This window comes from Cynocephalus volans, chromosome 11 (assembly GCF_027409185.1).
Source record: "Cynocephalus volans isolate mCynVol1 chromosome 11, mCynVol1.pri, whole genome shotgun sequence".
Classification (NCBI taxonomy): Eukaryota; Metazoa; Chordata; class Mammalia; order Dermoptera; family Cynocephalidae; genus Cynocephalus; species Cynocephalus volans.
Window position 1 is genome coordinate 9,415,235 of NC_084470.1, and position 27,860 is coordinate 9,443,094.

At 45.0% G+C, this 27,860-nt stretch overlaps 1 protein-coding gene across 2 annotated transcripts in view; it reads right to left on the reverse strand.

Annotated features, from left to right (window-relative positions):
* Positions 1-3,392: 3,392 nt before the first annotated feature.
* Positions 3,393-27,860, reverse strand: part of POU6F2 (POU class 6 homeobox 2) — a 449,402-nt gene continuing 424,934 nt past the window's right edge. The window contains exons 8-10 of one of the 2 annotated variants that reach the window (XM_063115068.1): positions 15,709-15,880; positions 7,289-7,457; positions 3,393-3,897 (exon numbers count right to left, since the gene is read on the reverse strand). In XM_063115068.1, the coding sequence (XP_062971138.1) occupies positions 3,393-3,897; positions 7,289-7,457; positions 15,709-15,880 (846 nt within the window). The remainder of the gene's footprint in view (positions 3,898-7,288; positions 7,458-15,708; positions 15,881-27,860) is intronic. The other variant, XM_063115069.1, reaches the window with a different exon arrangement.

A 27,860-nucleotide genomic window follows, 5' to 3' on the forward strand; every position in this document is an offset into this window, starting at 1 on the left:
ACTCAAACAGATCTTACAGTCAAACATTAACATGAAAATCAATTTCCTTTCTCTCCATTTTTCTAAGCTTGGTCATTAACTGGGTACAAGTAGAGTGCTGAGGTAAAACATTGATGAACAGTTTGTATTTCTTTTTTTCTTAAAATAGGAACAGTTTAGTATTGCGAGATTGTCAGCAACAGTTAGCCATATCTACACAATGTGCATATACCTACAAATATTGAGCTTTGGTCCAGCGTAGAGAAGACGAGCAAAGGCATTTTATGATTTCTTTTTGGTTATAGCTTGAGTTCTTTGATACGCCTCTACTTGCTTTTTCTGTTTTTTTTTTCCCTAGCTCCTTTTGCTTTTTTGTTCTCTCTTTTGTGTTGCGTTGTGTGTGTGTTCGTGTATGCATGTGTATCTGTGATTACGACAGAAAGAAACCAAAACCTTGCAAATGCAATTAAAACTTTCAACTGTTCAAAATATTTTTGTGGTTGAAAATGAAAAAAACCCGCAAACAAATATGCAATGTAACATCCATTGTCATTTTTCCATCAAATAATGAAATGAAGATGACAATAATTTAAAAATATGTGAGAAAAATATTGAAGCTTGAAATACAATCACATATGCCCAAAGTGGCTTGTATTTTTTGTTGGTGGCAACCTTAACCTTCAGTTCATGGAAACATAAAAGACACTTAAATGCTACTGGCATATGAAGTTGTTTACAAGTGGAAATAAGAAATATCATAATAAAATTAAGCAAAAGGTGTGGTCCCAAAGACGTATGAGTCACACAGTATAATTTATATTCCTAAGAATCTGTTCAGGCACCTGTTTATGCCTTGTAGCAAAAAATTTATCTGTAAAAAATTAATATAAGAAGCATTACAACACCTTATAAATAATTTATAAAACAATACAAAATTATAAAACTATAAAAAAAATCAGTGCACATGAATGGTTTCATGACTGTGGGATGTATATATTTCTTTTTTGTTCCACTCTGGAAGATTACTTTTATTTCATATTTTCACTGTCCTAGTTATACCCTCCCAATTATAGATCTCAGAACTGAGCAGGCCTAGGTAACTGCTGCCGGCGTATATTTAAACATTTAGCATCCGTCATGTGTTATCTTGTTAACTTCTCTTCTCGGGAGCTTTTCTTGATGGAATTTGGAGCAGGCCCTAGGAGAATACAAAATCTGTTTTAATCAGTAAAGTTTCGGGTTTCTCAGTGGTTGGTATTGGTGCAGTTTTGGAGCTGGCGAAATGGGTGCCATGATGCTGGCCTCGAAGATCAGGTTAGCTGTGCTCCAATTGGCAGCCGACTGGCAAAAGGAAGCACCTTCACAAGCCACTAGCTCTGCCTCCAGGATTTCTTCTCGTCTGCTTGCTAGTTGTCTCCTAATTGCTGCATGAATCATCTGAGGGGACAATTACACTGTAGCATTTACACAACCAGCAAAGGGGCCAACAGAAGAAAAACCTCAAACCCCCAGGGGGGCGGGCATGTGTTAGGGGCAGGGGAAGGCATTTCTAACAGGTTGGGCAACTTGAGGTCTCGTTCCTCTTCCTCCTCTCACAATTTACTTCTAGACAGGACATGAGCACGATTATTAATTAACTCTTCATAAATATTTCCATTTTGATAGCCAGCACATCCATGGTTCTCTTCTGCCTGCTTCTCACACAGAGCACCTCCTGCCTCCAGGTGGGCGAAAACACCGGGCACGGGCTCCCAGTGCCCACCTGCGCAGTGGCCGCCGGCCCAGCAAGCCCTTCTGGCTTCTCAGGCTATTGTGGCCCACAGGTCTTTTGAGTAAGTTATTTTTAAAAGTGAAAAGATCCTCTAGTTCTAATAGCAAAGGTTATTCTGATTTGTTAGATAAGCCATTCTGTAGTTTTTCTTTTAGTGAAGACTTCACTGTTAAAACTTCCTTTCCCCTCGAGAACCCAGCCCCCAATTCCAACAGATTTCATTTGCCTGCCACCTTTCTGCTCCATTATCTATCCCAAGAACAATCTCTGCCCCCTGAAAAAGTCTGCCATGGCCATGGGAATGAAAGAAGTAGCAGAAAAGATGGGACCAGCAGGGTGCATGACGGCCTTTCACAATCCAGTCGCTGTCACCTTCCTTTTGGCCTGTTTCTTTGTGTGTATGGATATGGTGTGTGCATGCCATGTGTGTATTTTGACTGAAATCTTGAGACATTTCTTTGGCTATCAGACTTCTGAGAGAAATTGCTTTGCACAGAAGCATAACATAGATGTAAGTATTGAACCAAATGTGCAGCTTATGTTTATATTACAAAATTAGTTTTGGTCAGCTCTCCATGTATGCGGCCAACGGACTGAGAAAAATCCCAAGCTCTGGTGTGGACCGTGAGCACAATGACAGCTTATGCCAGTGTTGACAGTTCATTGAGCAAAGCCCTATTTTGGAGTCTCTCCTGCATTTCACTAGGGTCTGAGTGGAAAAGACACTGTTCTTCCACTTCCGTGGCCTTCCAGCAGACCCCGGAGGCCATGCGCAAGGGAGTCGGAGAATGGGAGGGAAAAAAAGACACGTTAGCTCCATTTTCTCTTCTCAAACCCACAAGTCCTGGTGAGAAAGGAAGCGACAGATGCTTTGGCACACGATCCAGGATGCCCCCTCTCAAAGAAAAAGAAAAAGACAAAAAAAACCCCTCCCTCCCACCCCCTAAGAAAACCCAGCAGTGAGCCTCACGGAATGGCTTTGGCAGTGGCACCCACCCCACAGGTGGAGACGAGGGATGGGGGGATGGGAGAAACCAGGCTTCCTACGTTTCCGCTCGTACAAATGGGGACACTGGTGACACACCTTGACACGCAGAGGAGGACTGACCGCGTGGCAGCGCCGGGTTTCTGCCTTTGGTTACAGGTTCCACAGGGAATCAGCACCTGCTGCCCGGGAGGACGCAGTCCCTCCTCCAGGGGCAGGCCTGCATTCGCTTTGAACAGGTCAAGCTTTTGTTGGTTATTTTTGGTTTAGTTTTGTTTTTCTTTTTCCTCAGAATGTGTTCACATTTTCACAATATACAGAAAAAAGGATGCGGTTATTTGGTTTGCTTTCAGTCCATTAAAAAACTGGCTTGGGGGAGGCAGGTGGCGGGGGGACTCTTCTGCCACACACACCGTCCGTGTGCTGTGGCCCTCGTTTAAAAATTTTCAAAAAATGTGTTTTCTTTTTGGAAAACCAACGGACATGTATCAACCATTCTGTCCGCTTGGTCGTTTTCTTAGTCTTTTACTTGCAAGGGTGACAATGAGGGGAGCTGTGTTTTCATTGAATTGAAATTACTATGATTCGTTTTTGGTGAAGTCCCAGGGTGGGGTTCAGTCCTGTGGATGTGGCTTCTGGGCGTGGGTGGGCGTCTCTTTAGGAGTTTTCTTCCAGAGAGTCTGTGAGGGGCTCCAGGGGGCCTGCCGTGGCCGGCTCGTGCTGTTTTAAGCGTTTAATTGTGTTCTTCAGGGCTTGCCTCTTATTGCAGAACCAAACTCTAACTACTTCCCGGTCATAGTTCAGCTTCTCAGCAATTTCGGTCATTTCCTGCCCAGAGGGGTGTGTGTTCTTCTCAAAGTGGGCATTGAGGACCTCAAGGGCCTGGGGCGTGAAGGAGGTGCGCCGCTTGCGCTTTTTGGATGGTTCACTCCCGATAAACTCGGTCAGGTTCTGCATACCTGCTCGATGGCGGGCCTCAGCCTCAGCCATCCACCGCTCAAGCACCGGCTTGATCTTCTGGGCACTTTTAGGGGTGATGTCCAGCTTTTCAAACCTGGCAGGATACAAAAGGCCAGGGTTCAGTTTGGCTGTCAGACTGCTAGCTATAGTGTTCTCTTGGGCTTCCTGTGGTAGGAAAAAGTGGCTTCTCAGGATGGTGTGTCTGGGGGGAAAATTGAGAAAGAACAGTCTTACACTGAGTCCTCTGCCAGGGTGGGCCTCCTGCCTGCCTGCCTGACTGCCTGGCAGGGCAGATTCACTCCAGATTAGCAGCCAGCTGCAAGGTAGCCAGCCCCACCCCAGCCAGCGCCCACCCCCCAGCGTGCTCCATGCCAGTGCATGCAAACCACACGCGTGCACACAGCACACACGAGCCAGCACGGCGGCACACAGCAAGTGCAGGTCTTCCCCTGTAAGTGCTGAGGCCCAAGCTCTGGTTTTCACCAGACCAACTCTATCTCCCCAATCCTCAGAGTCCTTATGGCAAAATTAACACTACGAAGCGACATCAAAGACAACAGTGGTCATGTTCGTTCATTTAAAATGATTCTTCACCTGTTTCACATTTGACTGTCTTTTCATTCTCCCCACTGATTTGGTTATGAAAATGAAAATTATGAAAATTGTCATAGTCAGCCATGGCCACTGGGACAAGAGTCTTTGATGGTTCTTTTTCTCTCTTTTGTAGCTCATTTTAACTTCTCTCTCTCCCTCTCTGGTAACAAACAATTTTCACCATATGTAAGTTAACAACATGCCCCTTTTCCAGTAAAACATAGGCCATTGCTACTTTACTGTTCTGGCTGGAACAGCTGGACACATTGTAATTACCATGGAACAGCCCACCCCTGCATGTGCGAAGGCCACTTCATGCTTCCCAAACACTGTCCGGCATAGTGGTATACTTTTGCACCAAGGCCTCAAGCTGTGTTTAATGTGTGATATCTGCAAACTGTACTTGAATGATATCATTTTCTATAAATGAGGTCTTCTATGTATCAATTGCCATCAGCAGTCCTTTGCTACATTGACTTTTAAAAATATGAAGAATCTTGGACAAAACTATATAGAGTGTTATAAGAGGTCATCCTGGTACCAAATTCATACTCACTCTCAATGAAATATAAAAAAGTACCAATTCCTTTTATTTGTTTATTCTGAATCCTAATTCACAACCATCCAGTGTGTTTACTTGGGATATGAAGAATTCCCTTTCTTTTAAAGTGTTCCACGCTGTTGAAAACCAACCATCGGAATGCAGAGTACTCTTAGTACAATGGTCTGTTCTCATAGAGTTAAAATCAACCTGCATTAGTCGGTCAGAATATATATCCTTTTATAAGGATGCTTGCAAAAGGACAGAAAAGGATAGGTGTTCTATATGTGCCATAATCTTATTTTTGGCAGCATATTTTAGATCTCTTACGTTGTGATTAGCAGCACAAATAGTACCAAATTTTAATGCATTTCCATAGCCTTCCCTTCCACGTAGAATTCAAGGAGTTATTTGTTTATTTTTGAAAAACCCAACTTCCAGTACTGGTCAAGGAGGGAAGAAGCGTATTTGCTTTCGGTACGAAGTGAACTAATCATTGAATATCATGTGATGAGCTTGTCACTGTGGCAAGCTCCCCCAAATCTGTCATTGTCATGCTGATTTCCCACACACCACATTTTGCTGTGTTCACCGTAAAAGCCCCGAAGCTTAAACTCTTGACAGCATGACAATAGGAATTACAGTGCCATGGCATCAGGGACAGAGCTGGTGATGGGGCATCCAGTGTACTGGTGGCATCTCTTTCCCTGCCTCTGATAAGGAGGGACTCCAAGCAGTGCCTAGGAGTCACTGCAGCTCATAAGGGAGAAGAGAGGCCTGAGCTGAGCACGCACCTCCCTGCAGACCCCTTTCCATCCTTGAATTCCCTGGTCTCTTTCAAGACTTTCATTTTTTTTCCCTTGGTAGATAGCTCCTAAAATGACCTCATGAAACACTGGAAGCTAGAGAAAGACCCCAAAGTCAAGGCATCTGACATGTTCTGTTCTTCTAGGAATTCCCAAGGTCTCTTTGCATTTCAGCTACAGTTTTGCTGGCTTCCCCTGGGGAAGACTTTAGAAATGAACATATTTGATGGGGAATGCCCAAGAAATGCTAGGTGTATGAGTTAAAACACTACATAGCACTTAAGTCAATAAAAGGAAATCACATTTTAGGACTAAAAATAAGCCAAAGAGGAATTTAGCAACAATAGCAAATTGGCAACAACTTAAAAACCTGTGGCTACCTTTATCACAAGGTTGTCAAGATGAAACAAAATTAATGTTTCCCGACAGGGAGCAACAGTATTCATATCACCGATGCTGCTTGTTAGTGCTGATGCTGCCTTACATGTTATTTGGAATAACATATACAAGCCTTGAAACAAGTTTCCCAGCAGTAGTATCCTTGTATACACTGAATAAAGGTTATTTTCTACAGGGAGGTATCTTATAAGAAAAAACAGTAGGGGAGGCCATAGAAGTGAGAGGATCCTATGGTGCTTTTTGTATTTAACAACAATCAATGGGTTTTATGGAAAATCATTGAGCAAAATGTGAGCTGCAAGCTACTACCCCATACTGATGTTATTTATAACCTTAGTCTTAAACTGCAGGAAAAGTACACTTCCGTCCTTTGGGGAGTACATTAAAAGTATAAAGAGCAGATAAAAAGACAGCATTTCATGGATCACCAAGAACAAATCCACTTAAATGAGTTTAGAGTTGGTTTCTTGGCTTTTTCTGATGGAGGAAGACTCATAAGACATTGCCCAAGAGGAAAAAGCTCTTACCGAAGTGCCTGTTACCTCATGCATAAACATGGGATTAGTGCAACACACACATGCATGCACGGGGGCTGCTTCTGACGACTTAACCCAGATCAACTTGAACACAACCAAGGCTGGATTCTGTCATTTATTTATTTAATTGTGTGTGTGTGGGGGGGGGGGGGGACGGGCAAGGTTAGGCCAGATTCTCACTACCCTTTTCTGAGCCATTTAAAGCAGCTGTTTCTTTCTTTTTTTTTTTTTTTAATGTGCTTTTAAAGCTGTCTGAGAAGGCAAGTTAAAAAATGCCTTCGAGGTCACAAGACGGCTATTTTATTATTTTTTTTAATGTATGTTTTCTTGGAAAATCCTGATAGCCTTCTCTGGCAGAAATAGTGGGAGCATTCACACAAATGAGGACTGGCAGATTTGCATTTGCTCAGGACACCTGCATGTGGACAGGGGTGTGGGCCCAGCAGGAAGGCTGCCGGCCTGGGGGGGTGCATGTCCAATGAGACCGCCTTGGAAGTTCTGCGTGAGTTGACAAGAGTTATGCAGCCAGGACCCCCAAATATGCTTTAGCACCTTCATTTGCATTGATATCAGCAATCCCAACATACAGCTACCCGACACTGTGTTCCCACACTCTGCCCATCCAGCTTTGCCCACCCGAAGAAGAAAAGCTGAGCCACGAGGACAAACACGGCCCAGGCCAGCCAGGGGAGGTGACAGCATGCAGGCGCGGGTTACCTGCAGATGGCCGACTGGCTGTATGCGGGGCCCTCGGTAGCACTGAGAGCCTGTCCCACCTGAGTCTGGGTCAGGCCAAGGGACAGGCGCCGGATTTTAAAAGCTTTGGCAAATTCTCGGATCTCCTCCAGATTAACCCCGTCCACCTCACCCGCTGCCGTTTGAGGATCTGTGGAGATGTTTGTAAAAATAGGATCAATACGTCAACACACGACCTAGTGGTATCTTTTATTACGGTTTATAAGAAAGTGGCTCTGTTTAATAGCAGAGTGGAGGAGAGACCAACAGCATGGAATGTTCTCTTTGTTTCCCAGGTGAGGCACCCAAGCCCCCATCCTCAACTCGTTACACCTCCACAAATATTCCTTCGAGATGTTTCTATCCCAGAAACACCCGTTTGCTCACGGCGCCACTACTGCAATGCAAAGGCATGTTCCCTTGGCCTAACAAAAACAGCCGGCATGGGGAGGCACGCCTGTGGGGAGGCAACTCCATTTCACCCATAAATATGCTTAAATGTTGTGCAAAAGTGTAAACATGGATTCCATTTGAAGTGTTCTAGTTGAAATTTTTATTGCTAAAAACTGCCCTTGAAACAAATAGTGTTTTGTGTTTTTCCTTTACCTGATCACCAAAGCAGCCAGGCTAAAAGATGGAAATGTTGCCTAATTTCTTACGTTCACGTTAGCCCCTCAGAAGAGCATGCTGGTGAAGCTGTGAGAATAATATTGTCTTTTCCCCCGCATAGCGGTTTACTGACACAGACGCCTTTGTTCCCTGAAAGGGCACATAATAAAAAATGCCGACCACAGGAAGGCCCCTTTGGTGCTGGATAATGCGGTCAATTTAGGACTTATCAAGGGAAATGACATAACAGCTGGAGAATGAAACTTTCCCCCCCTGGCTACTGATCCCTGGATAAATGAAAGCGTGCACCAGGCTGGAGACAGCACGGGCTGGGGACGGTGGAAGATTTCCAAGTGCAGCGCAGTCCTGCCCAGTGTGGAGCCGCCTCTATTGTTCTGCATCTCATCCCTCGGACTTAGGTGAAAGTTTTTCTCTTCCTCTTTCTGCACAATAACCCATCAGTTTCAGTAAATTCAAGTGTTTGTCCAAGGACCGTGGTGGGCTTATGACTCTTCTGGGCTCAGGGCTATAGAAACTCTGGTGGGCACTTGCATCCCAAATGCTGATTTTTCAAGGACTTTGAAATAAGGATGTTAATATCTGTGGGAGGTTCAAAGCTCCCTGTACAGATTCTCTCATGACTTTGGGGGGGAGGAGTCCCCTCCAGCCTAAGGACAATGGACTCTGTCAATAGAATCAGCAATGCAGGTGTACATTGTACCTTTATCCTCACCTTTAAAATAAGGTCCTGTCGAATTTTCACGTTATGAGTCACAATTTCATTGTGGGAAGATTGGAAAGTGGCACCACCACTGCCATCAGTATATAGTATTTTTTTTAGTGACACCTGGGAGTCCTAACTGAGTGGGGGGAGGGGGCAAGAGAAACATAAGAAGAAATTCCGCTTCTATGGAGTTTACAGTCTCTAGGGGGTTACACAGGAAAAATACCAGACAGAGTATAATCAAGAGCTAATGGCGAGACACCACATGGGTGTGCAGAGGAGAGGGGACAGGCGGGAGGATTCAGCTGGGTCTTACCCAGCGGGCAGTGTTCAGAGGATGGAGGGCCACATCCGCTCAGTGGGGACTGCGTGCAGACAGGCACAGAGGCAGGGAGGGACAGAGCACTGAGCAGGCCTGAAAGTGAGTAGGGTGGAGGAGTAGCTCGTGCCAGGAGTGGTGGGTATTTCAGCGCAGGGCATTGAGAATCTGTGCATGGGCAGGGGTGGGGGTGACTATAAAACTGGTTTGGCTTTTAAGATGAATCAAAATCCTGCTTTTTCTTCCAAAACTTCCCCCAGGAGGCCGGCAACACTTGGGTAGTGAAGGACTCATTTGGGTGGTACCTGGTGGAGGCTGCCCCCTGGATCTTAAATCCCACCAGCACAGAATCCCAAAGCAGCTCCTGGGATGTGCTAAGGACTCACATCCACGCACACAGCAGTCTCCAGCCCTTTCTCATGTTTCTTCATTAAAACACCCCTAGAGCAGGGGGTGCAAATGAGCAGCTTGCAAAGGAAACCCAGCTTTCCTATTGCGTACAAATTTTTTGAATTATCCACCAACATGTAAATGTTGATTTCTAAAGAAAAATCTAGATTTTCCATGTTCTTCTGAAATGTGAGAAGATTTGGCTGTATGGGATCTACGTTTGCACTTGGTCATGCTGTCAGCTGGAGCTAATTCTGGCTGCCCCTCCAGCTCCTCATCCTCATCTCCAGCCCTCCTAAGACCCGCTGCTGCTCAGTCTGCCCCGTGACCCTGTATCTGGAGCACACGTTCCCGATGGGGCTGATATTGGCTCTAGGGGGGGAAGCAAGGGGCCATGGGGCATAGACAGAACAGATGTGCAGAATACCTGTGCCATTAAAATTTCATGGGGAAAGGAGGGTAATTAGGATAAAAAAATAAAAGGCTCTTTGCAGGGAAAGTGGGGCGACAATAAAATGATGGGCGACAATAAAATGATGGTCGAGAAACCCTGGTTTAGAGCGGAGAGGGACGCTTCTAACAGAGTGGTGCAGTGAGTAAGGGAAGAGGGATGGGCAGCCTTGCAAGGGTGGGCAGTGGGGGTTCGAAACGGAAGAAATGGAAGCCAAGGCTTTCCTTGTAACAACATGACTTTTAAGACCATGGTGTCCTTGATTCAGCAGGTGTGAGAGTCACCTGGTGGGGCCCAGGGATGTGCATTCTTAATGAGTACCATGGGAGCTTTCAACGCAGGGGATCCCTGACCCCACTTACAGAAATCTTCCTCCGAGGCTCTGTCCTGACCAGGTGCAGCTGTGGTGTCCTCTGCACGCCGCCCTTGTTCTTGACCCTGCACCATTGTTATTCGGTGTGCTGGACTGCACAGAAGAGCTGCTGTCTCACCTGTGTGGGACTGATGGGCTCCTGAGCACGCAGCCACCGTGTCCTTCCTCCCCAACTGACCACATACGGCAAGTGGCAAAGGTCTGGGAGCCAGCAGGTTGGGGCTGCCGGTGCAGTCTGTGGTGGAGGAGAGGGCTTTTCCGTGGGCAAAGCTAAATAGCCCTGTGGGAAGCACATGTTCTGCCTTTACTAGTCCCATCTCTAGATGAGCTAGAATCAATTGACTTAACCAGCATGTGGCAGCAGGTCTTTAATCTGGAAGGATTTCCATGGTCTACTCCAGTCCCAGGGCCTGTGCTGCCACCAGATTTAGCAGCACAGTACTGGGTAGATTTGTGACTTGGGTTGCAATTTTATAGAAATGCGTCCTATCATTTTTCTTCCCTTCCCTGCTGCCTTTATTGTTTATGTGTCCTTACTAGTCCCTCGAGTCTAGAAACTAAATCTGGATGTGTGATTGTGCAGGTTGCTTTTTGCCAGAGCACTGACAACACCCTGAGTGGAAAAGAAAGCTGGGGACTCTTGGCTCTCATGCACTGAGCAGAGTCGTGTGGATTACCAAACACCACTCTAAAGCTCAGAGACGTGGGTGCCTGGGCCCTGGGCCCAAGAACTTTCATCACACTGGGAAAGCGAGTTCCTCCTTCCCCCTCTCACACACTTCCCACGCTTGTCTTTTCTCCCGGTTCTACATAGAGAGGTGATAAGACAGGAGTTCTTGTGAAATTCAAACCAGGTGATGGTGGACTGGACAAAGGCCCAGGAAAGGGACTCAGCATCTCTGTGCAATGTGTTGATGGCTGGAGATGACCCAATTGGCTTTCTTTCTCATCCAGACAACTCAGGAGGCAAATGTGCTGTGGTTTTGCTCCATAGGTTCCAAGACTGCAGAAGTCTCCCCATCCAAAGAAGGGGCCCTTTCCTGGACAAATGCTAGCTTTACCCCCATTACATGCACAGCTTGTCTTCACACATTGGGAGAATTCATTAGAAGGTATCTGTAAGACGTTTCAAACTAATCAAAAGACAAATGCTATTTTTTCTATCTTTAAATCTTGGGGCTGTCTCACTGTCGGAAGAGCTCCCCGTCCTTCAGGGATACATGCTGCTGTGCTTGAGGAGGGAGACAAGAGGTGAGCGTGGTAAATGGAGGCTTCCCTGGAAGGTCACCTCGGCTCTCAACCTAGCGCAGAGCTGACATGCAGCCCTGGGACAGGTCAATCTGGCGTGCTGTCACCCATTGTCTTGGCTCTGAGAGACTGGGTTAATTTTAAGGATAAATCTAAGGCCACCTTGATGGGGGCATCAGGGGAAACTTCAGATCCCCCACAAGGTAGATCCAGCACCTTTAAGCAGCTCTAGGGCAACCCAGTCTGTGGTTTCTCTGGACTGAGGAGGAAGTGGCACCTTTTGTGGGCATTTGATCCAGGTTAAGTCAGCCCAATATATTAAATACAAGGCCAGGATCTTCTTGTAGCAATGATAGCCAGGGTCCACCCTGAATCTGACCCTTGCTAGAAGAGTCAGAAGATCAACCTACAGAGGGGTTAGCTGGACTGGAGCTTTAGGATGAATCCGTGCTTTCCCAAATCAAGTCTGGAATGCTTAGATTGAAAAGTAAAAAGATTTTTATGGGAACTAAATGCAAATTGTGTGAACATGAACCTGTTCTGTAGAATGTGATTGCATGGTCTCTGGGTGCATACTGAATTGAGTGCTGAAGATGCACGAAGACAGATGTTCTGTTTTGTTTTTTAAATGTGGCTCCTTCCCACCATTTCCCTGGGTGTCAGTAAAAGAGGCTGCTAACCGGGCTGAATGGTCACTGTATACCTCCCTCATCCTTGCACAACCCTGGCTCGTTACGGGAGTGAGAAGCATCTTAAAGAAGTTGCTAAAAGGACGAATTAACTATCTTATGTAAACATCAGTCTGCTTCTTAGTACCATTCTCACAGCAAAATGGGCACAGTTGCCAAATATTTCTGAAAAATAAAAGCGATTTGGGAGTGTGCAGTGTGGTGCAGGAGAAAAGCACCCGTGCAGCACGGCGCCTTCGCTGGGCGTGAGAAACAGCACGAACGGTGACCCGGGTTTCACGTGCTGTAAGCTATGGCCGTGCCTCTTTACATTTATTTCATAGTTTTGGCTTTTCTGAGACTAGCTATCAGTCCTTCGCTGTCTAAGGATAAAGCTTACAAGCCAGGGTTTTAGAAAGAGTGTACTGAAAAAGAAAATCAACAAATCATCAAAACCTTCAGATTTTTAAACAGAACAGTACCTATTTTAAAACAGTGCACTGTAAATCTTAAACCAAATTGGGATATTTGTCAAGTCATCGTTTGACTTTTCTTCTACACTTTAAAAACCCTTCTTATAGAGACTATGTCTCCCTCTGATGACTGTGGAGAGGGAGCGAGGTTTACCACAGGGCAAGGTGTGTGGGTGCTGTGAACAGGTGCCGAGCGGATGTTCTAACAAGTGTGTACATTTGCAGTCCTGAGCCCAGATGTGGTGCTCTTTGCACATGATGACCCTGTTATCACTACTAGGACATAACTCAGCATTCCTTTGCCTGGAGTGGGCAACATTTTTGTATGATCCAGCATTCTACCTCCTCTGGCATGCGGTAGGCTGACCAGCACTAGGGTGAGAGTCTTTGACAATGACACGGAGGGCTCATTGACCATAGTTTCAACCAAAGATTCTGTATTACTGTGATATTACCAGAAACACATATTCGGTCTTCATCCCTGATTCCTGGCACAGAGCTCCTAAAACTCTTATAATTTCCTAAGTAATAGGGGTGCTAAGAATATCTTTTGTTCTAATATTTGGTCTTTGACTCCAGTTCCTGACACAGAGCCCCTAAATCCCTTGGAACTTCCTGGGTGATAGGAGAGTCTTTTGTTCTTTTTTTTTTGTCTTTTTCGTGACCGGTAAGGGGATGGCAACCCTTGGCGTGGTGTCGCCCGCACCGTGCTCAGCCAGTGAGCGCACTGGCTAGTCCTATATAGGATCCGAACCCGCGGTGGGAGCGGCGCTGCGCTCCCAGCACCGCACTCTCCCGAGTGCGCCACGGGGCCGGCCCGAGAGTCTTTTGTTCTAATGAGGTGACTCCTGGTGAGCTCCTGGGTGGCTTCAAGATGGGGCGCTAGTCATTAGAAAGACTAATCTATGATTAGAAGCTTATTCATCTCAAGCCCCCACCCACCGGGGAGGCGAGAGGGGCTGAGACCGAGTTAATAATCAATTATGCCTACATCACAAAGCTTCCATAAAAATCCTGAGCTCCAGGGTTCAGAGAGCTTCTGGGTTGGTGAACACATCCGCATGCTGGGAGGGTGGCACACCCCAATGCCACAGGGACAGAAGTTCCCTTCCAGACCTTATCCAACGTACCTCTTCATGTGGATGGTCATCTGTATCCTTTGTCACGTCCTTTATAGTAAACCGGTAAATGTGTTTCCCTGAGTTCTGGGAGCCATCATAGCAAATTATCAAACCAGAGGGATATGATCCATGTATTATGCATTCAGTAGTTGGGTTTTGAGACAGAAGGGAATTAACTAAATAATATGCTCAAAATCTAGAGCTGTGGTAAGTCCAACAATGGGTTTGTGCAAAGTCTGATCCCTCGTGGTACTGCCAGAGAAGACTGCAGACTTGGTGTGGGCTCTTTGCTCAGGCTCTCCACGTGGCTGTGGAGTTTCCTGCTTCAATCGTCTGTGGTAAAGGAGTCTCTCTCCCCCAGGTCTTTATCTTTCACATCAAGGTTATATAATAAGGTTCACTCATCATATACCTAAAACTTAGATGTCCCATTGGCTAGTGTACAATTGAATTCCATCTAGCCCATTAAGTAGCTGTGTTACTGATTTCTGAAAAAGGCTAATCCTTCCCTGCCCATCTTATGAAAAGTGACTAGAGAGAATTCAGTTCCGCCCATTCATCTGTCTACTGTCTGTCCATCCATCCACTCATCTCTCAGTCCGTCTGACATGTACTGTTTACCTTGTGAAAAATACCATATTGGCAAGGTGGTTTGTACTTTTATTTCATGTTTAACTTGATTCTGCTCTATAAGATGCTTGACCTTGGTCTCTTTTTCTTTCAGGACCAAAGCTTAACAGCCTATCCTAAATTTATGATCTTGCTGTCATTTAGAAACAGAGTATTTTGTAGGAACTGATGCAGAATACTGAATTAGAACAAAGTTTGAATCTTTTCTCACAACCACCTTATGAGGGGTGTCTTTATTGAGGAAAATCTGGCATAATTAAATTAATTTTATTTATGTAAGACTAGGGTTTCTGGCCCAATGGAGAGGGGTTGTACATCTCAACAACCTAAAATACCGAGTTGGTGGAAAACTCCACACGCATCCTGAACCTCTGTACAGTATTGACCTATTTGTAAGGTCATGAGCACCCAGGCTGGTCCATGAGTACTGGGCATTGCAGCTTCCCCTTCTCTTCCCACTCACAAGCATGCACACAATTTAATATATATATATATATATATAGTTTTTCTTTTGGGGGGGATTGCTTGTGGGGAAGGACATGGCAACCCTCCGTCCTGCTTTGCTGACCAGATTTGACCCACATACGTGAGGATGCTCGTTGTTCCTGCTACAGCAGGTCACTCATATAGATCCTTACCTCATTTTATGGCACAGATACCTATGCAGGGCTTAAACCCTCGAAACCCATAACTACCGGGTTTTTGGTCTCTGCTGAATTGCAATCTTTGCACATGTTCTGTGATTTTATATACAGTGTAAGTAAAAAGTGCACTAAAGGGGAATAACTGACATTAAATTAGACCATCGTTCTATTCATCTTAACATGCTTCCACGTGCTTGTGTTAAATATGCTGTTTTCACTTAGGGCCAAATACCATCTCTAAAAATTACATATATGTGGCCTACTCCAGGAAGCAGCCTCGCAGGCCTGTTTCATTTTCCGCACGGTGGTTCAGAGGCCGCCCATCGGATTCCAGCCCAGGCAGCCTCCCCACCTGCCCCTGCAGGCGGCTCCTTGCACGCCCGCCCGCCCGCAGGCACGCTCTCTTGTATTTCCTCTGACACCTACAAGCAGAACGCAGGGCATTTCAAACACACAGGAAAGCAGCTTGACCCACCGGCTGAGTGCCCATTGTGGGTTATTTCCTTGTGAGCCATGTGGCTCCTGCCCGCACTGACGCCGCACAGGGGGGCGCCAAGATGAGCCCGGCCTGCCCCAGGAACCGCCTGGCCCCGGGCACAGACGTCGTCGTGCCAATACCGGCCGAGCAGGGCCAGCAAATTCCTCTGCAGGGTTGAGAGAGAGAAGCAGAGAGAGAAAGAAAGAAGGGAAGGCACAGCAAACGGGCATCAAGGAGGGCACCATGTTCCAACTGAGCCAGAAGGGACACTTACTGCTGACCAGCTGGCCCACGCTCAAAGCCGAGGAGGACGAGGACGAGGAGGAGGAGGACGAGGTGGCCTGCCGGACGGGACTTTGAGACACGGACGCTTGGCTGTGAGCCAGGTGCAAGAGGCTGCCTGGGGAGGCCGCTTGACCCACCGACGTCTGGGAGGGTTGGTGGAGCTACAGGGGGATGTAAGAGACACACAAATGAATGAAAAACGAGGGGAAGTGCCAGGGTACGGAAGTTGCATCTGGAGTTGAATCATTTTCTTTCCAAGAATATATACTTCTCAGGAAGAGCGCGGGACCCTCACTACAGGCAGGAAGTCTTTTGTATGTGATGTGTTGCTGCCTGCTTGATAGACATTTTCTTAGTAATTCTAAATATATTATTAATTTCCTACTTGGTTAGCTAGAGCCCCCAGTTTTCTACATTTCTCGACCATGGTGTGTGGCTGGACTCTTTCTGCCTGTTTATGCAATTACAGCACACTTGCCAGGCTTCTCAGGTATGTGCAGGTAAAATACAACACTGGCAATCAATGTGGAATGTGAAATTCAAACTTGAAAGTGTGGCTGTGCCCCACCATTTTATCTTACGTGACTGGGCTGAGTGTCTACGGGGACTTTGGTTCTCCAGACCTGGAGTCTGAGTAGGTTACTGTGCATGGAGTTGATAACGTGCTCCCTGATATCCTATAGGAAATCAAGAGGACAGAATCATCCAGTCGTATTTGTAGTCCTCAGTTGTCGCTTTCTTCCTGGGGGCCAGCCACGGTGTGAAGGACCTTGGTGCCCTCCCTCATTTGATTCTGACATCAGCCGTCATGTGGTACTACTATTTTGACCCCTCGTTTACAGACAAGGAAGCTGAGGCACAGAGAGGGTAAAGGACTTCATAGGTGCATCCAGCTGCTTTGGAAGATCTGGTCTCTGGACATATGGAGTCTGACCCTGGGCCCAAGCTCTTACTCACAATGCCACAAGGAAGAATTCATTTAATTTTTAAAATTTTTGCGTGCATTAAAGAAGGCTGTCTGTGTCCATTTATTCATTATTCCTTTACAGGTTATCGAGGGACTGTTGCTGTGCGAGGGAAGAGGAGCTCAGCTGAGGGGAGGTGCGAGAGGGGAAAGACGTGACTGCAGGTGCCAGGTCCACCTGGAGGCCTGGGGGGACGCCCTCTCCTTCATGTGTCACCCTCTAGAAGGCTCCCACATGGGCAGCTCAGGACCCTGAGCAGGTGGATGGTTAGCCTTGGCAGTAGCCACCTTTGTTGACTGGATAGAGCACTTTCTGGCTTACAAAGTGCTTTCATAAACAGAGATATAGCAAGGCTTTTATGAAAGATGGTCAGCCTGGGAGTAGAATTAGATCAGACCTTAAGGTTTGTTTGGAGAGCCAGCTACAACATGGCCCCGGTCTAAGAAGGTCTGCCACTTCCTCAGTGCCAGCTCAGTGCCAGGGGCCAGCCAGCCCAGGCACTTCAGCTGCATGTCTGTCACTGCTTTCCTATGTGAGTGTGTCATTTTCTCATTCAAGTTCACTGAGATGTAATTTACACATAGTAAAATACACCCATTTCAAACATACATTTTGATGAGTTTTATCAAATGTTTACACCTGTGAAACCACCACAGTCAAGGTACAGAAACTTCTCCTCTTTCCAGTAAGTTCCCTCTTCTCCTCTGCAGTCAATTCCCCCAACTCCCTGCCCCAGACAAACACTTTCTGCCCCTACGTGTTTTCTTTCACATGATTCGGGAAGTGGACCCCTACAGTACTGCTCTTTCTGCAACCGGCTGCTTTCGCTTAGCGTACCGTTCTCAAGACCCATCCACTTTGTTTCAGGCATCAGCAGCTCATTCCTTTTGGCTGCTGAACAGTATTCCACTATACAAGGGTACTTTGAATAGTTCATGAAAATACTTGTATTATCTTTCAACTCTATTTTTCCTTCTTTTTTATTTTATTGGCACATAATTGTACATATTTATGGGGTACAGTGTGACATCTCAATACATATAATTGGCAGAACTTTCAAAATCCTCACTCCTTGCTAATTGAAATATACAACATCTGATTGTTAACCACGGTCACCTCACTGTGTGTTAGAACTAAGAGAGCTAAGTCCTCTTGTAAAGGAAGTACATTTGTATACATGAGTGTGTGTGTGTGTGTGTGTGTGTGTGTGTGTGTGTGTGTATTGTTTATTCATTCATCTGTTGGTGGGCACTTGGGTTGTTTCCAGTTTGGGGCTATTTTGGGCTGTGATGAATAAAGCTGTTATAAACACTTATGTACAAGTCTGTGTGTCCACTTGTGTTTTATTTCTCTATGTAAATACCTAGGAGTGGAATTACTGGATCATTCTGTAAATGCATGTTTAACTTTTTAAGAAACTCCCAAACTTATCTTGAAAGTGGTTGTACCATTTCATATTCCCACTCATAGCAATGTACGAGAATTCTAGTTGCTCCACATCTTCACCAACACTTGGAATTATCTGTCTCTTTAATTTCCTAAAGGGTTTTTAACTATCAAGTTAACATTTTACCTTCAAATAATTGTTAGTAAGGAGCTATTCTAGAAATGTGAAGCTGTTTCCCACTCTGGTCCCCCATGGTAATAATTAATAATAGCTCCCAGGACTTGCACGCTATTCCTATGCAGCAGATACACCCAGCGTGATTATAAGAAGCGAGTGACTGGCCCGAGGCCATGCGGCTAATGAACATTAGAAGCCAGGCTCCCACCTTGTGGCTCAGGACTCCTCCCAGGATGCCATGCTGTCCCTCCTACAGAATTGCCTGCAGTTACACGTCAAGTGAACACCCTCATTGTTTCTCAGCTGTGCCAAGTAGGGGACACATTATGAACCAAAGATAGTTATAATCGACATGAGAATCCAAATTAATATGCATCAAGCATCTGCCTCATGTAATTAGCTAATCTGCTGAGCGTATAATCAACAATTGAATCCAGTAAATTTTATACTATAGAGACACATATTAAAGCTTAAATCTATTTTTGATTTGCTTAATAAAATGTGATGGATGTTCGCATGTCAATTTATCCCCTCTAACCTATTGAGTTGTCCTTCTAAATACTGTTACTTAGCAAAAGCTTTTTATAGTTTTGAGTAACTGAATCATGAGGTAGTCTTCAGTTTTATTTCTCTATCAATATTTTATTGGCTGTGGGTGTGGTAAAGTACCATCAAGGAACTGGAGAAGACAATAATCGATTTAAATATTTCTTCCTCAGACACAACTCAGTGAAGAAACAAATACTAGGCTGCCATCTCAGGAGTCACTAAAGCAAGCTAGGGCTCATGCATTAAGCTCCGAGGGAGAAGAAATCCAGGAGGAAAATAATCCTTTTAAGAACATGTTCTATGTCTACACAGTCAAAGGAAGAGATGAGTCTAAGATTTCTAAGAATCTAAGAAAGATATTTCTTTTTCTTTTTTTTTTTTTTTCTGTGACGGGTAAGGGGATCATAACCCTTGGCTTGGTGTCACCCACACTGCGCTCAGCCAGTGAGTGCACCAGCCATCCCTATATGGGATCCGAACCCGCGGCCACAGCGCTCCCAGCGCCGCGCTCTCCCGAGTGAGCCATGGGGTCAGCCCTAAGAAAGATATTTCTTCTCTAAAGTAAATAATTTTTTTTTTTTAGGACATTAGGGTCTTGCTTACCCTCCAGAGTTCAACCAGATAGTTCAGAAAAAACAATGAAAATTCTTAAAGGTTCTTACTTGTCACGAATCAAGAAGATTACGTAAGCAGTAGCATCCTAACTGAGCCTATACATATCTCATCCCAATTGCTGGTGTAGACATGTGTTTGTTAATTCTAGAATCACTGCACATACCAAACTCAGCCCAGATATTGACGTGTCTTTCATAGCTTCTTTCCCGAGAAGAAGAGGACATTAGAGGGACCACTTCTGTGACCTCCAATCCCTAAAGCTGCAATTCTTTCATGTAAACTAGGAAAAGCAGCACTATGTCCTTGATATTCTTAATTTAATGATTTTTGTGTGTTAATCTTTAGAAATTTTGTGCATAAAAATATATTTATCAAATAAGAAAAGGCAAAGCAGAGATTTAAGCTACTTCATGAAACAACTCTGGGGTTCAATCCAAAAATTATTTACTTTATATCAACAACATTAAGAAATGTTATTTAATTTGATTTAATTATGCTGTTTTTCAGACACTGATTTATCTGCAAAAATCATATATACCTGTCTTGAATAATTATTGGCAAAAGAAGTAGATGTACATATAAATCCTAAAACATAACATGCCACAAAAATTGGAATAGTTTTCCAAAAGACAATATAGAGAGCTCAGGAATAACTTAAAGCACGGAGGAAAAGCTTATCCCTTTTTTTCCTGGAGGGAAAGGGAAACTTAGAAGCTTCCGTAAAGGCAGGTGTTTTGTTACAATGCCTTAATCCTGAAAAGTGAAATACATAAACACCATGTATTGGATGCTTCCTACATGTTTTTCACATGCATTGTTTTAAATCCTGGCAATAGCCCTCTGTGTTAGGTATGGGTGGCGTCATTACAGAAGAGGGAAACTAAGACTCTGCTCTACCACCGGAAATGGGCGGTCACCAGTCTGGGCAACGCAGGGGCTCTAGCTGGGCAGTGTGGGAGCAAGTGAGACATGTTCAGACAGGTAGATCACAGCGAGCTGCACTTCAGAGCCGGTTAGTCCTACTGTAGGTCGTCATGTTCTATCCATTTGAACACACCTCATTTGTGTGTTTTCTTCTAAGATGAAATTTAGGATATTTTTCTAGTTGAGGAATTATTCTCTACAGATCCCCAAGTATCTAAAATTTCATATTTTTAAGAAAACATGGTACTCTCAGGTAACTAGAGGATTATTCAAAAAGATGATTACAGTTTTACATGTAGTCCTACAGATTGTCCTTAGCGTGACATACTTCGTTCTGGTTGTCTTTAGTACCCCAAGCTTACTTTTCTCAGTTTCGCATCCTGTTTGCATGAACATATTCTCTATTTATTCACTGCACCCCCATGGACTGCCTCAAGGAGCTGGAGCTTATCTCCATCTAGGTCACACCATCACTTTCCTGCCTTTCTCTGAGCTGGGAGCCAGGCGCAGAGAGGCCGAGAGCGTGGAGAGTCAGCCAGAAGGAGAGGGCAGGGGCAGATCCCGCCAGCCTGGGACTTTGCATCATCCAGAGAAGGGGGATCGATGTCCCTCTCACACGTGAGTGACAAAGAGGGAGCAGAGGATCCAGCCTGGAGAGCTGTGTACTTCCTGCGGGCTGTCGTGGGCTGGCCTCAATGGTTGGTTTTTGCTGGTTGGCACTGCCAGGTGCTTAGTGTACACAACAAAAGTAGGTGGAAGTAACAGCACCCTGTAAAGGCTTTCTTGATTTTCCATGCCGCTGCTTTCCACGTATCCTCCATGCTTGATACAGTATATCCTTACTAACGTCTTAGTTTCTGGAATACATTATCTTCTCATTAAATCCACGATTGATATAAAATAAATGGGGGTGGCAAGTATCTTGGAAAATGGAATAAAAGGCAGAACATCCTAGACAAATTGGAAAAGTAAATGGTAAAATTCAAATGGGATTGAATATAGAGAGATTCGTTAGGGGAGGAAACAACTCCAAGTCTGCCAAGGCAAAATGGAGGAGGTCTGGCCTTTTACAAATACGTCAGGGACCAGGACAGACCCCAGGCTCATGCTCCGTCCATGTGGTGCAGCGAGACTGAGTCCAGCTCTGGGAGGCCTCTCGCCCCCTCTTGCACTGGCTGGCATTTTTCAGAGTAACATTTTCCTTAGAGTAGCCTGAAGAGAAATTAAACCAGTGGTTCTCAAGCTTCAGTGTTCATCAGAATCACAGATCACCGGGCCCCACCGCTGGAGTTTGATTCAGCAGGTCTGGGGTGGGCCTCAAGACTCTGTATCTCAGGGGATGTGCTGCTTGCTAGGGGACCACATAGATTGTGGAAAGAGCTTCTCTTGGAAAAAGGGTAAAGATCTATTATGTCTAGACAAGGGAAACCAGAGCCCAGATAGGATAAGCACCTTTACTAATTAGGAAGATACAATGAATGCCCGAGCCTTCCTGAGGAGCTCATTGTACTGTGGGCAGGACACGAACACAAGCATTAGATTCATTGAAGTATTTAGGGTTGATGTCTGGAGATTCTACCTTGAAAAAATTTGAGGACCTAGCTCATGATACCAGGGGTGACTTTAGCTATTGTTGTGAAAGTTTGAAAAAGCAAGGAGGAAGTTACACTTTGGAGGGTTTAGGAGACTTATTGGGTTTTCCTTCTGGCTCTGTTCCATGACTCTGAAACCTCTCTTTGACCTCAGTAGGAAGAAGAGCGTGCCCCACATGTAAGGCTCCAGGACACACACCTCCTGTCTGCAGGAGAGTAAGAATGTCAGAAATGCCAACAGCTGAGAGAGAGAGAGAAAGAGAGAGAAGAAAGCAGCCAGTTACTCGGCCAGGCACCATGAGAACACGAGGAAGTGAGAGGGGACAGACTGAGAGCAGGGTTTAGTGGAGATGTCCAGACTCGGTGACTGGGAAGGCCAAGGTAGTCATACAAGAGGCTCGGAACACGCAACAAAGCTCAGCAGGGACAAGTGACAGAACGGGAGTTACACTTGGGTGCAGATCAGAAAACGAGGGATTAAATGCAGTTGAGATAATGTGGTGGGAGAGACAGTGCTGCGTGCGAGGCCTTCCTAAGCAGGTGCACATTTGGAACATACTGGCAAATGACAGAAGACAGACTGGAAAGACACAGAAGGCCAGAGCAGGGCTTTTCTGGAAGCCTGGCAATTAAATGAAACACAGTGGACTGAGCACCCATCAAGGGCTGGATCCTGAACCGTGTGGACGAGGCTGAATCCTTCCGGTCTCTGCTTTTCAGGTGTAGACTCCTAATGATAATACAGTTTGATGGAAATGAATGGAGCACGGGGGAAAGCAGAGATGAGGGGACGATGCCAGGAGGCTTTGCAGAGAAGGGTCAGAGGATCCAGATCCCAAAGGACGGCTGACCAGGCATTTGCCTGTCAGGGAAGGTGGGAAAAAGCATTCTACCAGGGCACAGAATGTACCGAGAGCATGAACGGTGTCAGCTATGCCAGGTAGGTGACAAAGTGAGATGCCAGATGCATGGCCAGAAGGTCAAGGCTGTTTGGTTTGGGGTCATCATGTACATTTCATACATCTGGGAAAACCCCTATACTATTTTATATCCCTTATGGGTAGAAATGCCTCATTATGTCTCATTTTGGGTGGCTCCAAGAAAAATTGGGGAATCGTTGATTCAGGCCACGACTGGGAAAGGAAGTTGATTTTTAAAAATCAGTAAGCTAGTACATTTTTGTATTTACTTGAAAAGAAATGGATGGATTTGGATAATCACATAACATTTTAAGAGAAATAATTTAAATAAGCTGCCTCCCTTTGGCTTCCTATTAGCACCAAGGTTGCTTTTTGAAGAAAAATAGAGTGTCTTCATGGATGGTAGTCTCCAAGTATTATAGCTATGGTATTTAAGTTTTGAAAAATTTAATGCTTTGATTTTACAAGTTGCAACATTTTTCGTTTCAAATGTCTCTACCCCTTTAATAATACTAAAAACTCTCAAATTTGTTAGGATTTAGTCAAAGGAAGAATAAATATACACAAAAATGATGTCTGTGTGGCTCATGAAGAAACCATTAATTCACAGTCACAGGACAGGAAAGGGAAAGCAAACCAGGGGTCTGTAGCCACTCGGACTTTGGAGGAGTCACCATATGCCACCGCAGCCCTAGAGGGAACACACAGTTACTTTCTAGCTCCATTAAATATTTTTCTATTAAGTAACGTTTTTCCATGTGCACAAAGATTCTTATCTCTGTCTTTTTTTCACCTAGTCCTTTTCTGACTTTTATTTTCTTGTGTTGCTCTCCAAGGATCTCTGATGTGATATTGTGGAAGCTACATGTAGGGCTGCCAGATCCTGATGCATTTTTTTTAGATACTGTTTTTATTTCACATGATGACTTTGCAGGTTCTTCTCAATCTTTCATCATTGGGATAAAGCATCAAGAGTGGTGGATACTTCATTGTTAGATTTTATTCAGGCTCTTTTAGTTAACGGTAGGCAGATGTAAAAAATTAAATTAAAGATATAATTATTCTTATGAAATGAAAACAAATCGCTCCAGGTCATCTGGTCTCAGAGCTGTGTACTTTACTCCATGAAAGTGGACTTCCTTCTGAGCATGAGTTAAGGAACTCTGTTCCTGTAATTTATGACATATTTTACTGTCAGAACTAAGGTCTTGTGAGATTAAGCATTTATTATAAGTCACATGAAAAATAAATTGAGAAACTTCTCTACTGTATGATAGAAATCCTTTATTTTTTAGTGGCTGTCCATATTATAGTTCTTCAATGTAAAGGGTAATATTTAAAGAAAAAAATTGAAGACCACTTATCCTTATACCTCTAGATCGGAGGCTTTTACTTTTTGACTCTGTGGATTTTATGATCCACTACCCTCAGAATCACAGCTCATATCTGGGACTCAGACTTGTGCCTCTCCTTTCAATTTTCCTAACTTATTAACCTTCTCTATGTTCTCAGGTGTTTCAACCAGAGATGACACCAAGTAAAGTCATTCGTTTACTTCCACCATTTCCCTGATATCTGTGACCAGGTTCACTGCAGGTTCCCTTGATTTTTCTGGGACTAGGACAGACCACTGGTGCGTGCCTGGCCTTGGCGAAGAGGGATGGCTGCGGGTGCCTGCCATGGCTTGGGATTCTGAACAGTTCTGACGTGAACACTGCTTCCAGCTGTGCTCACGTGTTCTCCAGGAGCACATACAGGACAGGCGCATGCACAGACACCAGCCAAGGGAGTCTGCTCTTCGGGATGTTGGTCACAGCCGATGTGTTGGTTGCGGGTGTTGGTTGGTTGGATTTGCAAGGTACTCCCAAAGAAGCTCGCTGTTTCTTCTCAGTTGCTAGATCTCCAATGCTGCAGGACAGAGGACCATATGTCCCCACAGTAGTAACAAGGTTTTATCCCAGGGGCTGACAGGTGTGCCTGCACAGTCTGACCACAAGGGAGGCTGTGGGAATGAGTTATTGGTGTCTGCTGTGGGCAACGAGGTGAGGCAGGCACTGTCCCTGCCTTTTATTTGCCATTTCTTGGTTGGGCCCTTCTCTTGGGGCCGAACAGTACCAGCTCAAATCTAGAGCTGTGATTTCTTGTAACAGCAATAGTCTATTACCCACACGGCCTTTGAAATTTGAGGTGAGAGTGAGAGCTACTTTATATTAAATGTTAATGATTTCTAACTAATTCATCACCTTTCTGGCAATTTACGACTTAGTTTTGGTGACAGAAATAGTTTTTAGCAGATTGTACAAAAAGAGGCTGATCTCCCCCCTTTTCCCCTTGGAGATCATTTTGAACATATTTGGAACAGATAGAACTAGGGCTTAGCAAGCCGATGAAAGATAGAGAATCTTGCTGTATTTGGGGAACCATTTAGATGGTAGAGAATCGAATGGAACCTTGTAAACAGTAAAAGAAATAAACCAGGGGCAAGACAAGGGAGGGAAAGTCTTTCATGAAAAGTTTACAGGGACGCCCCACTGCCTGGGATAAAGCTGAGGAAGAGGGGGGTTGGGAACCTTGGCTTTCCAGGCTAGAGACTTAGATGTAGAGTGGGCAGACAGAGGTCTCTGTCTCCGTGACGTATTTATACCTGGTTGGGTTTTGCTGGCATGGAGTCCCTCACTGGATGAAGCTCCCTTGCTGAACAGTCCCACGGCCCCCCAGCCTCCCTGCCGGTGCTCACTAGATCTTAGGTCCGTATCTGCACAGTCTGACCACTGTCATCTCCCTCGTGGGACTGTGACTCCACGAAGGAAGGGCTTGTGCTAACTGTCTTGCCCACCAGCACAGCCTAGCTTCCTGGCACAGTGCCCGGCACATGGTAGGGGGTCAATACATATTTCTGTTAAACAGATTTTTTTATACTCATTGCACAAGAAAATGGATTTTCCAAGCATAGCCTCTGAGTGCTTCCAAGAATAGACTGTTGTCACAGTTGGATCAGAGGCCAAATGGAGGCAACGGTGAGGTCTCTGGAAGGACATTTCTGCACTGCAGTAGGTGAGTGGGGATCCTGATGCTTCCTTCTTCCCTTTCCTTTGCATTTCCTTTCCTTGCTGGCTGCTTTACATCGTACGGTAACTCACAAAGCCGTGCACTTGGTCGTGCTCTCGCTGTCAGTCCTCATCATTCCCTTCTGCCATCTTTCTTTTGTTGGGGCACACTCCAACTTTAAATCTGGGTCTTCGCCTTGCCCACCTCCTACTTCTTAACTGACCCAGTTAACAGACTACTTGTTTCAACAATGTGTCAAACAGGGAATGATCCAGACTTTACAACACGACAGCAAAGAAACAGTGGAGCTGACATTTCTCTGTTACTTTGCCTGACTTCGTCTCTGCAGCCCTTGACCCTTGTCCACTCCTAGTTTCCTGAAACTCTAGGACACTAGCTCATTGCACTCTGTGTTCCTCTCCTGCTCATCCTCCATTTCTCCTCTTTCCTTCCCCTTCCATCCCTTAGAAGCTGGTGCTTCCCAAGATGACTCCTGGGTCTTCCTTTGTTCCCTTGTTTCTCACGCTTTCTCTGATCTCCCTTCCTTCTCTTGCTCCTCCTGCTTTCTCTGGATGTCTCATTTGTTTTCAGGTACAACAAACGTACTCACGGCTCTCAGATCTGCCTTTTCTGTCCCAATTTCTATTACAGTCCAGATCCTTATTTTCAGCTATCAAGCACATGCTCTCATTAACGCTTGCTTGTATTTTGCTATAGTGTCCTAAATGGTGTGTCTGCAATAGGTGTCTCATCCAATCGCTTCAACCTCTGCGTGGCCACCAGAGTCATTTTCTTGAAAAAATAAAGCTCAGCATGCCATTCCCGTTTTTAAATACCTCTTATAGATTCCCAGGGCTCATTGTCATCACACGGGCACGACTGTATTAGTGTTCACTGTGTGCTAGGCACTATTCTAACCACTTCACGTATGTTAACTCATTTAATCCTCTGTGGGTAGGTACTGGTGTATCCCCATCTTACAGATGAGTAAACTGAGGCACAAAGATGACATGTCACATGTTTAGGGACACACAGTGGTCACCCTTTTTAGCTTGATTATAGAGGCCTTTCATGTCTGTCGTCAGCCTACTCCCTGCTCCAGTCACATGAACCTTTCTCCTGTTTCTCAACGCTCCATCCTCTTTCCCATTTCTCTGCCTTTGTGCCTGTTGTTCCCACCGCCTGCAATGCTGTTAACCTATCGTTTACTTGGTAACTCTTACTTATCCATCAGGACTCAGCTCCCAAGCCATTTTCTCTGGGAGGACTCAAAACTCTCTAGGCAGAGTTGGTCACTCCCATCTCTGGGATCACCCCTGCCCTGTTGCAGGACATGCTCCGCTTTATGGCACAATGGGTTCTGCTTGCACATCTGTGTCCTCTTCAAGACTATGAGCTCCTTAAAACCAGAAAGCATCTCTCTTTTATCTCTGTTTCTTAGTATTTACCAGGGGCCTGCTATACAGTAGGTTATCAGAAAATGTTTTTTGAAGGAATCTATTAACCAGAAGCTCCGTGAGGTCAGGGACCATGTCTTTCTCCTTCAGTGCTGTATAGCCAGTATCTAGCATAAACACATGGAAAGTACTCAATAGACATTTGAATGGAAAAATGAACTGGATCATCATGAATTCAGTGAAATTCAGCCAAGCAGAGCTTCCTATTTTTCATTTCCTCATTTGTAGGCAGCAGTTTCAGCAATCTCAGCTTGGGAACTCTTGGTATTTAATACTTTTTTCATTTACAATTAAGGCATAAGTGGTCTTGATTTCTTTCTGATCCCATTTTAGAAATACAAAAATTAAGTATCATGAGCATAGATGAATAAGAATATATCTCTATTGAATTTTAGGCCACCTGTTTATAACTTAATATATTCCTATTTTTAAAGTAGAGAGCTATTTAGTTACCACCCATGTTCACTAAGAATAAAAAGCAAAGCTACATGCTGTTTTATAAGTATT